Here is a 12993-nt window from a genome sequence, read left to right as displayed (position 1 = left end):
AGCCTGGGCCCCTCCGGAATCTCAGAGGAAAAGACAGACGAACTATTAGAATCAAACAACAAGGGGAGCCAGAGAGGTCGCATTCCACATTTGATATTTAATCATCTACACAGAGCACTATCAAAGACTAGTAAGATTATCTCCAAATTAAAAAAAAAACTTCAAGATTTATATAATTATGTGATACTTACATTTATCTCATGTACACAGGCAGCTTGATCTTAAGCTATTTACTGCAAAGTTGCATGTATTAACGCATCGATAGCCGAACACACAGTAGTGGGTCTCCGACCACTCTCAGCTTGTCAATGTAAGTAAAAAAAATGATTTTTTATTTTTTGTGGCTATTAAAATTTAAAATGACAATTATTTTTTATTTTAACTATGCAGGAGGAAAACGAGCAGCTCCGAGAGAGGCAGGGGGAGATGGCGAGCTAGACCTCATTGTTCGCCAGCACAACAATAGTGGTAGTCAGACTACCACCGCTTGGTTTGATTTTGAGCAGTGGATGCAAGCGGCGAGGAACCTATGTGCAAAAGACATTGCATTTGAGGTCGAGCGCTCGCATGTTGTTGTGGGTGGCCCTAACTCATTATAGGCTCAGCACGTGAGCTTGTCATGCTAGTCAACACAATAAATGAAGAACTTCGAAAAATGCATGAAGGCCAACAGAAGGTTGCAAATGACCTAGCATGCATGATAGGGAGTTTTGATCACCGGGGCAAGCAACATATAAGTGTTGTCGACTAGAATGTGGAGAAGGAAGATGATGAGAAGCAACATATATGTTTAATGATATTCCCCCTTCCATAGGGGCTGATTTTTTTATTTTGTTTATGTTTAGGTGAACTTTCAGTTCATGCAGTTGTTAACTTTGAACATTTACATCCGTTTTTCTTTAAGTAAAATTGGTATCTTCGTTTAAACATATTAGTGATTTCTTTATTTAGTTACAATGATATATAAGTATGCTATTATGATGCTTGTGTTTGTTAAGCGCGTGTACGTAAAAATTTAATCGTTTTTTTTTTGTTTTGTTTTTTGTTTCTTTTTTGTTTCTTAGAGGTTTGTATCAGATCAACGTCAGAAAATCCAACACAAACTTTACAATCAACTGAACGATACTTGTCATCGCTATCTCGAAGTAAAATGGGATTTGCATTCACAAATTTGCACCGACTAGTGTAAACACAATTATGACAGTAAGTTCGCGTCAATTGATTTGTGGACAAAAATTTACAACGACGAACTTGCTCAATGAAAATGTGGTCGCTAGGATAATTAGCGACGTCGGTTTTAATGTCGGTATTTTTTCGATGCAAATTAGACACAAATGGTGATTTGCATCGAAAATATACTTGATTAGCGTCAGAATTTTCGGACTCTAACCGGCCACATGCCTGTACTGTTTAATTATTCTTGATAGCATAATAAATATTTTATTTGATATTTCAAAATAAGATTAATATACATACAAATATACATAAATTTAGATGCATATTTATACAAATATACATAAACATTGATAGGCACACACAAAAATATAAATATATCTAGAGGTGTCTTAGGCACCATTATAAAATAATTATAATGAAAATATTTTATAATGTAAGTTTATCATACAAATCCAAATAATAAGCCATATGTAGATATTAATTCATCCCTAGTTTTGACAAACGAATTATGTTATTATTATTATTATTATTATTATATTGGGTTTGTGAAAATTGTATTATATGTCATCCTAATCATGGAGTACTTATTATTTAAACAAAAAAGAGCTTTTGGTGGCCGTCCCCATCTCAAATGCCCAGAGTTGTTGGAAATAGCAAAAATTTTTTTGTGCGGACTCCTGACGTAGCTCTACGTGCGGGGTATTCCTAAGTTATTTTCAAGTTATTTCTGGGTTATTTTCAATAATCCCGAAATAATCCAGAAATAACCCGCGGTCTTTATTTTTGGGTTATTCCTGGGTTATTTTCAATTTCGGGATTATTGAAAATAACCCAGAAATAACTTGAAAATAACTCATGAATAATATGCATCGCACGTAGAGGTACGTCAGATGTCCGGACGGAAAATACACTCTGAAAATTTTTCTCTGAAAATAGAGTAGTTTCTTTCATCAGATTTTAAAGTTAGTTTTTATTTGTCAAATAAAATATAAAACAATTAAATGATATAAATTAAATTAATATTACTGATAATATATTATAGGGATAACTTTTTAAAATATAATTTATTGATTTATTGAACTAATGGATATTTAAAAAAAAAAATTAAGAAGGGATTGATACCTTATCTTATCCAATGGGCGACTGGCTATTATTATAAGTCCTCCCATTAAATAGGCCACTAAATCGAGGATGTTCCCAAATTCTTCTCTTTTATTTCATTTAAATTTTCTTAATTAGTTTAGTTAATTATAAAAATTTTAAAATTAGACTTAGAAAAATTTAAAATTTTAATTGCACTGAATTTATTCAGTAATTTAATTAAAATAATTTATTAAACTATTTCATAAATCTTTTTTTCTGAAAATATTATTTTATTTATAAAATTTAAATTTAGTCTTCAATTTAGAATAATTTTTTTTACTTTTAAAATTATAATATATTTTTATAAATTTAAAGCTTTTATTAATGTTTCAATTCATTCTCTTGGACATTATATTTAAGGAAATATATAAATATTTATATCCTAAATTTCAGACTAAAATATCTAACATTTTGAATATTTATTAATTTGAGATATTTTTTCAAATTAGTACTTTAAACTCTGATAATTATAAAAAAAATAAAAAATAAAATTTATATCACGCTTATTCTAAAATAAATTAAAGAAATTAAAGATTATTCATACTTTAATATTTAATCGGAACTTCTTAAACTGTGATACTTACAACGCCTAGCAGGACTTCACTTAAAGTACTAAGCAAAGACAAGGAAGCGAGAGAGAGAGAGAGAGAGAGATGGAAACGAAGAAGGTTTGCGTAACAGGAGCAGGGGGTTACATAGCTTCATGGCTGGTGAAGCTTCTTCTATCTGAAGGATACAAGGTCAACGGCACAGTTCGAAATCCAAGTAAAAGACCCATTCTTCCCTTCGTAGTATTCGCTTCGTTGATCCCCATACATATTTCTCTTTCTTCGTATCTGTATTTTGAAACTAGTAATCTCATTTCAGGCGATGAGAAGAATGGTCACTTGAAGAAACTCGAGAATGCTTCAGAAAACCTTCAGCTCTACAAGGCAGACGTTCTTCAATTTCATGATTTATTAGCAGCAATTCAAGGATGTGAAGGAGTTTTTCATGTAGCCAGTCCTGTTCCTGGATTCAAAGTGGTGCCCAATCCAGAGGTAATTAATGTTTCCTATCGATCACTAAATTCTCATCATTTCATTTTATTTTAGTCGATCATCGATAGTCTGTAATCCCTAATGTTTTTCGCAAAATTCTCACAAATTTGCAGAGTGAGGTGATCGCTCCTGCTCTTACCGGAACTATCAATGTAATGAAAGCTTGTTCAGAGGTAGGAGTCAAGCGAGTTCTTGTTGTTTCGTCAATAGCTGCTGTCTTTATAAATCCAGATTGGCCCAAGGATAAGGTCATTGATGAGTCTTGTTGGTCAGACCAAGACTGGATGAGGAGGGGAGTTCAGGTATTCTATCATGCATGACTCTCATTTATGAAGCTAGGGTTTTCTGATGTAAATAGAAGAGCTGAATTTTTTGCAAATGCTTGTGAGAGCATCAAGTTTAATTAAAGAAGTTGTTGCAATGAAAATAGTATTGATTTTCTTTGCATATGAATTTAAACATTTGACTGTAATTGTTTTGACTTGATCCCTTTTATCCAAATTTCTACAAAAACTACTTATGAATCATTTAGGATAATATTTTCTTAGTTCTGAAATTTGTAACGAAGTACTTGGCATATTCTGCGTTCTAATATTTTGGTGCAGATTGATGTTTTACAGAGAGGTGTGAATTGGTATTTACTGAGGAAGTATCAATATATATCAATTGGGATAAGATGTAAATGAAAATAGAACTTTAATTATAATAGTACAACTAAGTTGTGGATCTTAATTTATTTCATCTTTACAGTATTGTTATGCCCTTTCAAAGACTCTAGCAGAAAGAGCTGCCTGGGAATATGCAGAGAAGACTGGATTAAATCTGGTTACTGTTTGCCCATCAATGGTTTATGGACCACAATTGCAGACCACAGTTAATTCTAGTAGCTTGATGCTTCTCAATATTGTGAAAGGTTTGTCTAACCAGAAGATTTTTTTTTAATATAATTCTTTTACTAATGTAAATGATGCTATTTTTTTACTATTGTAGGCATGCGAACCCACCTTTTTCCCTTGCTATTTGTTATGCTAATTTTTTAAAGAGGTTAGATTGCCTTTGTTATGATTTGAATATAACTAGTCTGATTTTTAGAAGATGACCAGAAGAACTATGATCACAAAATGTAATATGTTATCATTACCTGTAATAATGAACTGACAATGAAGCAATATTTATCTTAATTTGTTTTAGTTAGGTAATGATCCAAGGAATGACAAGGATATTTGTAATTTCATTTATGTTGCTACTTTATGGCAATCTCTTATAGATACTTTATTCTAACATAATGAATGACCGTACATTTGTATTTTTTGGTTTCTCACTGCCCAATTTGGTGACCTAGTAATACTCTTTTTAGATATTGTGTGCTCGATTATTTTTGGGGGTCGAATAAAAGTTTTTTGTCCTAGATTTACAAAGATCTACACACATCCAGATTGATTATGGGTGCGTTTTGGGGGGCGGTGGCGATCTAGATTGTGCTGCTGGGGCGTTTGGGGAAAAAAATTGTTGGCTGTTTTCTCAAGAAGGCATGGTGGAAAAGCTTTGTTTTACAATTTGACTTGACTAAGTATAGTGATTGCTAGAAAGTTGTGGTCCAATTTTTATATAATAACAAAAATATGTAATAGATAATGCATCTTCTTGAACAGTAGTTTCTTCTGCAACAACTTCACAATTGCTTCTTTAAATACCTATAGCTGCTCGAAATAGACTCTAAGGATGTGTTTGGGGCAGCTTCACAACTACTTTTCATTTTGAAAAGTCGTGTTAGAGACATTTGGGAAGCGGCATTTTGTGAATGTCCCGCAACACGGTTCTGAAAATGAGAGCGCCGTCTTTGGTTATTCCTCGAAATTACCCGCCTAACTTATAAAAAAAAGAAGGTAGATAGTGTCTCGCACCCTAGAGCTTTCTCAGTTTAGTGCTGGTCGAAGCTTTGTGCACTCCTTGTCTCCCCTATCGCTACTTCTGCCTTTGATTCTTCGCTTCAGGTGAGTTTTAGCTTTGTTTCCCTTACATCATTGCATTGTTGGTTTGGAATTTTATTTTGAATTTTTTACATCTTTTTTAATGCCTATGAAAGCGGGCTTTTCTTGTATCTATGTTGGTTGATTTATGTGAAAAAGTGAAAATATTTTTTAGTTGCTCCGTGAGAAATGAAAGAATTTTTCTAGTGCTGGGGGGCTTTTCTTTGTGAAAAAGGAAAGCATTTTTTAGTTGCCCATGAAAAACAAAAGGCTTTTTTGTGTGTCGATGTTTTTTTTTTTGTGTTTGTGTTGGTTGATCATTGTGAAATTCTAAAAAATTTTTAGTGGCCGTAAAAAAACAAAAGCATTTTGAGTGTAGAGGATTTTTCTTGCATCTCTATTGGTTGATCAATGTCAAAAACTTTGTTGTGAAAAACGAAAGCATTTTGAGTGTTGAGAGATTTTCTAGCTTTTCTATTGGTTGATCTATGTGAAAAATGAAAGCATTTTTTAGTTGCCCTTGAAAAGCAAAATGATTTTTTGGGGAGCCGAGGTCTTTTTCTGCGTTTATGTTGGTTGATTTATGTGAAACTCTAAAAAAATTTTAAGTGGCCGTGAAAACTGTGAAACTCCGAAGCTTTATCTATGTGAAAAATGAAAGATTTATTTAGTGTTTTGCTAATAGACTTATGTGAGTAGTATGTAGAAGCTCTTATATGATACCATTCTCATGAGCATGCATTGATTGGGTAGATAAAATGCGGTTTTTGGCTTTTTCTTGTGTTTCTAATGATGAAAGCAAAATGTACATTCTTAGGTAACATAGATGACAAAGATGATTTGTGACACATATGTTTAATACCTCATGTGGAAACTGTTGAGATTTTTAAATTATAGAATCGTTATTTCAATACAAATTTGCTATTGCCAATTATAGCTTTGATGATAAATTGTTCTATTCCGATTTGAGATTGGGCTATTGCACTATTCTACCTAGAGGATTTATAGGCACCAGTTAGTGATTCAATTATGCACAGTGATAGCCATTTATGTCAACTCTTTGCAATTTTATTTTGGTTTGTGCACTTCTCTAAAATAGGACATATACTTTCAAAAGTTATGCAGATGAAAAATTGTTGTTTACTTGTTGTGCATTCATGATAATATGTTGTTCTATTTTATATGAGAATGACACAATATATACTATTTATAATGTGAGTGACGATTGCGTTACTTTGGGTATCTTCAAATGGTTAAAATTTTGTAGAGCTATGATGCGAAAAAATTATTCACAGAGAGCTCAACTGATTACTAGTTATGATTCTTATTGTTGTCTTTACTATTTTGCCGTCATTGAATTCCTTAGTTATTTATTATTAACTGATTATTAGCTGTGATTCATATTGTTTTCTATTTTGTATATCTGAATCTACATGACACACTCAATCTTGGATACTACCTAATCTTATTCTTGCGAATATTGTTTGTTATTTTGTATATTCTGCAACCTATATGGCACACTCCTCTTTGGATACCATCTTATCTCACGCTTAAGCATATTATCTTATACCTCATGTTTCTAACTGAATGCAAATGGTGATTCTAGATGGGCCAATATTTAACAAAATGATCTCGTTAAACTCTACTTCGATTGCTTGGCCCTTTTAAGTTTTGATGCACTTTTTTTTTGTTAATTAGTTTTTATCTATAGTCTTAATTTGTATTTTTTTCAACATTTTATATTCTTTTTTTTAACATCATGCCTTTGCATTTGAAAATTTTAGTTTACATTGTCCACCTTTATTATAATATCACTTCAATTTTTTTAGCTCAAAAAACGAGAAAATAAAAAGGTCTATCGGTCACTTGAGAGTGAGATGCAAAATTTATTTTGTGATTTGTGCTTAAAAGAGAACAAATTAGACAACATTCCTGCAACTTATTTCAATAAAGAAGACTGACAATTATAAAAAAAAAAATTCATGAAAAAAATAGGATTGAAGAATAAATGAGATCAACTAAAAAATGATTGGAAATTATGGAATGAGCTAAAGTGAGGTGCGACTGAATTAGGTGGGGATTCTATTTAGAAAACATTAGATGCATTCGAGAAAGTAGAGAAAGAAGTTTTTGGTAAGTAGATAATGTTATATAAATCGTTCATATTTCATATCATTTCAACAATGTTGTTTTCAAATGTAGGTTATTCCCAATGCAAAAAAAGTTAAGTATGGCACAAACCCCAAGCTGGAAGAGAAAGTTGATTTGATGTTTGTCGATGTTGTTATTTTGAACTCTAATGTCTGGGCTACAACATATGTTACTTCCCAAAATTTGGATGAGCCTGAATGAAGTTCACAAGGAACTGCCACACAAGGTAGAAAATAATGAATTCAGTCAACCTAAACACTACGCACCGCAAAACCAACAATCTAAAAGGAAAAAAGAAGTCGACGCCAAATTTTTTAGTGGACAAATTTCATAGTTAGTTACAACTTGTACTAGTATGACGTCCAATGCTAGCACAACACAAGCATATGCTTTGATTGCAGAAGTCATTAAGCTACTGGACTGCACTCCCGAAGTTTTTAGGGACATGTCATTATAGTTATTCTCAATAAAACTTTTTGAAGACCCAACAAAGCTGGTGGCTTTTATAATAATAGTGTTGGAGTGGAGTATTCATTATCTTCGTTATTTCTTTAATAATTAACTTGTACTAGTATGACGCCCAGTGCTAGCACAACACAGGCATATGCTTTGATTGCAGAAGTCATTAAGCTACTAAACTGCACTCTTGAAATCTTAAGGGACATGTTATTATATTTATTCTCAATAAAACTTTTTGAAGACCCAACAAAGCTGGACGTTTTTATAATAATGGTGTTGGAGTGGAGTATTCATTATCTTCGTTATTTTTTTAACAATCAATTAGTTGAATTTGGTGTATTAATTTGTGCTTATGTTTTGTTTGTATTAAGTTGAACACATACTTGAACAAGTTGTATTTGTGTTTTTATGTCACTTATACTTTATATGTTACTGAATAATGTTTAGAGTTCTATTTATTTTTTTATTAAATCGTAATATTTCAATACAATTCCAAGCAATTACTGTCAAAGTTAATTGTTCATTTTTTGTCCAGTTCATGATTTATTTTTTATTTTGACATTCATGAAGTATTTTGATGGATCCATTATTTGAAGATTTTTAATGGAGATAATATAACAGACAATAATTTTGATAATTATAATGTTTCATCAATGAATACTACCAAACATGCTTGTGTAAGACATTGTGCATAACATCTTCCTATGTAGGTGACTAATTGATTTGTGAGCTTTTTGAAGATCATTCGTATAGAATTCGTAATATGTTCTGAATGTCCAAAACAATTTTTTGTGATATACTGAATGAATTGCAAAATATTTATGGTTTGCATGAATCGTCCAAAATTACGCACAAGGAAGTATTGACAATTACTTTAGATATAATATCACATAATAAGTCCATGCATGCTATTTCCAAGCGATTTCAATATTCAACTGAGACTATTAACAGATATTTTGATATTGATTATAATTAATATTTTTTATATAAAATATTGTCAAATCAAAAGTTCTAACTTTTTAGCGTACTCCAAGAGAAATATGTGACGATATTATACACGTGTTATTCTTTAAGGTACTCATTAAATAATCTTTTTAATTCATAGGCATGAACAAAAATTTCTAATATTATTGTATTAGAGCTATTGATGACACACATGTCGATGCACAAAATCGCATATATAGAATATTGTGGATCTCTTACGTGGAATCTATTAGTGTGTGACTTCAATATGTGTTAATGATACGATGAGAATACAATGTTTATGACAATCGCATATTCAAAATTGTAACTCCGATACTTGAATATAAATTCTTAATGTCCCATTATAGTCAATAGATTAATCAAATTAATTCAAATTAAATTGGTTTTGATGTCTTAATGTTATTTGCATCCAAAGAAATATTACCTCGTTGATGCTAGGTATCCCATGCAATGAGATTTCTTGAAATTCTTTCCTGATGCGAAGTGCCACATTTTTAATTTTGAATGCAACATCCAATTGGTTATATGTAGTAATAAATTATTTAACAAACAACACTCATTATTATGAAGTGTAATTGAGAAAGCATTCAATGTGGAAAAAAAATGAGTCATATTCAAAAAATAAGTAAAAACATTCATTGGCTACCTTAAGCCGGCTAATCTTCTTTCTTGTTTTCACATATATAATTGGGCTAATTTGGAATTTTTGTTGATACGTTGATTCAGGGAAGCTTGAAAAGAAATCTATAAATTTTCCAAATTAGTCATTTGCTTATGTTTACAGGAGCACCAGAACCAATGTTGGACAAGCTATGGCACCTCGTGGATGTGCGAGATGTGGCTGATGCTTTGCTTCTAGTGTATGAGTCTGCAGACGCTTCAGGAAGATATATTTCTTCTGCTCATTCGAGTTATATTCATGACATGATCACCAAGTTGAAGAGTATTTATCCCAACTACAAGTACCAGCAGAAGTAAGATTTGCAAATGATATTTTGCTGTATAAAGGCGTTATCCTTTAGTATTAGAATATGATACTAAACTGCAGTTCTAATAGTTCGTTCCTTTTATGGCAGTTTCATTGAGCCAGAGGTAGAGCGAGAACGCATCAGCGAATCTTCTCTTCAGAGAAATTAAAGATGTTGGGTTGGAAAACCAGGCCATTTGAAGAAACACTTGTTGATTCTATTGAATTCTACCAGCAAGCTGGCCTTCTTGAGAAGAACTGATGTAGGACAAATGCAGTGTAAGCACCAAAAATCCCTCATTTCGCCTACTATTTCCTGTTCTTCTTACGACCTTCCCGATTTGGAATCTTGCGAACTCAAGTTTTTTCTCCCGCCCTCGCCTTCAGCCTTCCGAATCGTCGATTGCACCTATAAAAGATGGCCAAGGGCATCACCTCCTCTTGTCCGCTCTCACTCGAAACCATCTACGAAGGTAACCCTCGTCTTCCACCCCCTTTTTCTCCCTGCCACCCTCGCGCGCCTCAGCCTCTTTGAACCCCGTAAATTTATGTCCCGACCGGATCTCTAGTCTGGGATTTGAGTTTTTATCGTCTGCGGACACCTCAAATTTCTCATATTTACATCAATCTGAATATTTCTTTTTATTATTAGAGTGTGACCCACTCAAATTTTTTTGACGGTTCAGATTGGACACCTGCGCACGCAATAAAAATTCCTGAGATTTAAGACAAAATAGAGAAACGAGATTTAAAAACTTGTAGGGTTTGATAATTTTTTTTTATTGGATTAAGTGTTACGCATGTAAATTCCCAAAAAAATTATTTAGAAATCATTTTTTTTCTAAAAACAAGTTATTATTTTAATTATCAGTTAGGAAAACGATTTTTTCTTCTAAAAGTATAATAATAATAATAATAAATATTGATTAGGTTATGCTTGATTTAATGGTATAACATAATTGTATAACTATTTTCTTATTTTCTAATTGGTGTATGATTGATAGTCAAATTGTTGAATTCGTAGAGGTATTATGTTCGTCACCTCGAGATAATTGTTTTTTATTATGGGATAAATATATCATTCTTAGTTATGAGTGACATCCTTACTAAAGGTCTCCTTGGGGTAGCTTTCTGACAGTTTTGCTTTTCAGATTGGGATCGTTGTTTTGTATGGGGAACTACTTTCTTACTGTTTTCTAGAAATTTTTGTGATAGGAAGCTGTTTTTTTAACCTAACATTTTAAAGTATGGTGTATGCCAGAAAACTGTGGTTTAATTTTTTAAAATTAAAATAAATTTATAATAGTCACCGTAGTTTTTCAACAGTAACTTCTTCTGCAGCAGCTTCACAGCTGTTTCTTCAAATTGTCGCAACTACCCCAAATAGATCCTATTTGTTTTAGATTTCTATCTAAATGTAGGTTTGTCATTCGTATGATTGAAACTTCGTTAATATAATTGCATTAGAATTCATTTGTGTTCATAATGACTTTCATATTTAATTAATCTTGTTTTATCGTTGCATAGACTCATATTTAATTACTCACGTGTCATATTGTAGTATTATTATTTATTTATAGCATTGATATATGAATTTTATTGTTACAATTCGACAATTATTTATAAATATTGGTTGAAATTTTATAGTTATATTTCGACGTTTTGATTGTGATGCATAAAATATAACTAATATTATAATATTATTGTATTAAACTCATTTATTATGGCTAGCCGGACTGACAAGTCCTCGGGAGTGTGTGTGTGTGTGTGTGTGTGTGTGTGTGTCTCTATATATATATATATATATATATATAATGGCAGGAGGCTATTATACCAGCCCTCAGCCACGAACTCGTGATTTGAGGGGACTTACCTTTAAAGAGGCTGCTCTACCAACAAGCCACTGGCAATGGCTGGCGGTGCAGACACACACACATATAATTTTATATATGTACTTATGTATATATTGAAATATTATCAGACAGTGTAAAATGATTGATGAGTCATATTTATAAAAAAATATTTAATATTGTAGCATATAAATATTTATATAAATGTGCATGTGTTTTTAAGTCACTTTTACTCGGGATTATAAACATATGGTAGTCTTTGCAAATTCTTTTACACACATAGTAAATCGTCTCTATTTATTTGTCACATTGCATGCTCTATTTTTCTTGTCGTTTATGCTTTAATAAATAATTATTATTTACTTAGTTTGATTTTCAAACTCACATGTTGATATTTTTATATAACAGTTTTCACTCAACCACTTGTAGAACCCTCTCCATCGGAGCAGACTATCTACTTTAGATTTGTTTTTGGTATTTTTTCAATTCTGTATTAGTTATTGTATTTTTCTTTTTGAGTTTCAGTAGTTTTTTTTTTATTTTTATTTTAGTTTCTTCCAGTTATCTCATTTTTTTCTGTTGTATCAGTTCAACTCTTATTTATTGAATAAGATTGAATTTTTCTTATTCCATTATGTTTTTATTTGGATAATCTTTTTCTTTTAAGAATACAAACAAGTTCAATTCATTTCATGTCCTACATTGTCGGGATATACCCACCTTCCATACCCAGGGTGTGACATGCAGTCTTTCAGATTCTCTTCCATATTAATTTGTAAGTATGCATTATATTTAAATATTTAATTGTGTAATAACAATATCTTAAAAATTTCTTAATAATATTTATACTATATATTTTTAAAAGGCATTTACATGTGCTGACCACACAATTCCTTTATATTTAAATATTTAACACCTAAAGACTTCTTGTTATTGTTGTTGTAGTATTAATACCTAAAAGGATTCATTATTTAACACCTCAATAGGATGTAATGGAGAAAAACCATGTTTGATACTCCATGTCATCTTTATTCATCATATATTCATACAAGAATCCGCAGGGGAAACGTTGATTCCTCTCACTTTGAGATAGTTGTCCTAGTCATCCTGAACCACATCGCTGCCACCTTACTATTGTCCCAACCCCCCTTCACCACCTCCCTGCCACATATTCACTATTTCAACCCCTACGAGCCCAAATTCCACCTTCTGTCATCCAAGACAGCAAGGACCTATTTTCTTGTTGTTATATC

The 12993-nt window shown here is 31.8% G+C and overlaps 1 protein-coding gene across 1 annotated transcript; it reads left to right on the top strand.

Moving 5' to 3' along the window:
- Nucleotides 1–2990: 2990 nt before the first annotated feature.
- Nucleotides 2991–10625, top strand: LOC110036654 (cinnamoyl-CoA reductase 2-like; the record flags this gene model as incomplete). Its single annotated transcript, XM_020741152.1, is given in 7 exon segments — nt 2991–3084; nt 3187–3359; nt 3473–3661; nt 4110–4272; nt 9708–9897; nt 10000–10042; nt 10045–10625. Coding segments are annotated over 7 exon segments (960 nt in total), but the record flags the coding sequence as incomplete, so codon positions are not given.
- Between the last annotated feature and the right edge of the window lie 2368 nt (nt 10626–12993).

This window comes from Phalaenopsis equestris, unplaced genomic scaffold, assembly GCF_001263595.1.
Source record: "Phalaenopsis equestris unplaced genomic scaffold, ASM126359v1 Scaffold209375, whole genome shotgun sequence".
In the NCBI taxonomy this organism is placed as follows: Eukaryota; Viridiplantae; Streptophyta; class Magnoliopsida; order Asparagales; family Orchidaceae; genus Phalaenopsis; species Phalaenopsis equestris.
Note: the sequence above shows the minus strand (reverse complement) of the source record. Positions and strands in the feature narration are given on the sequence as shown.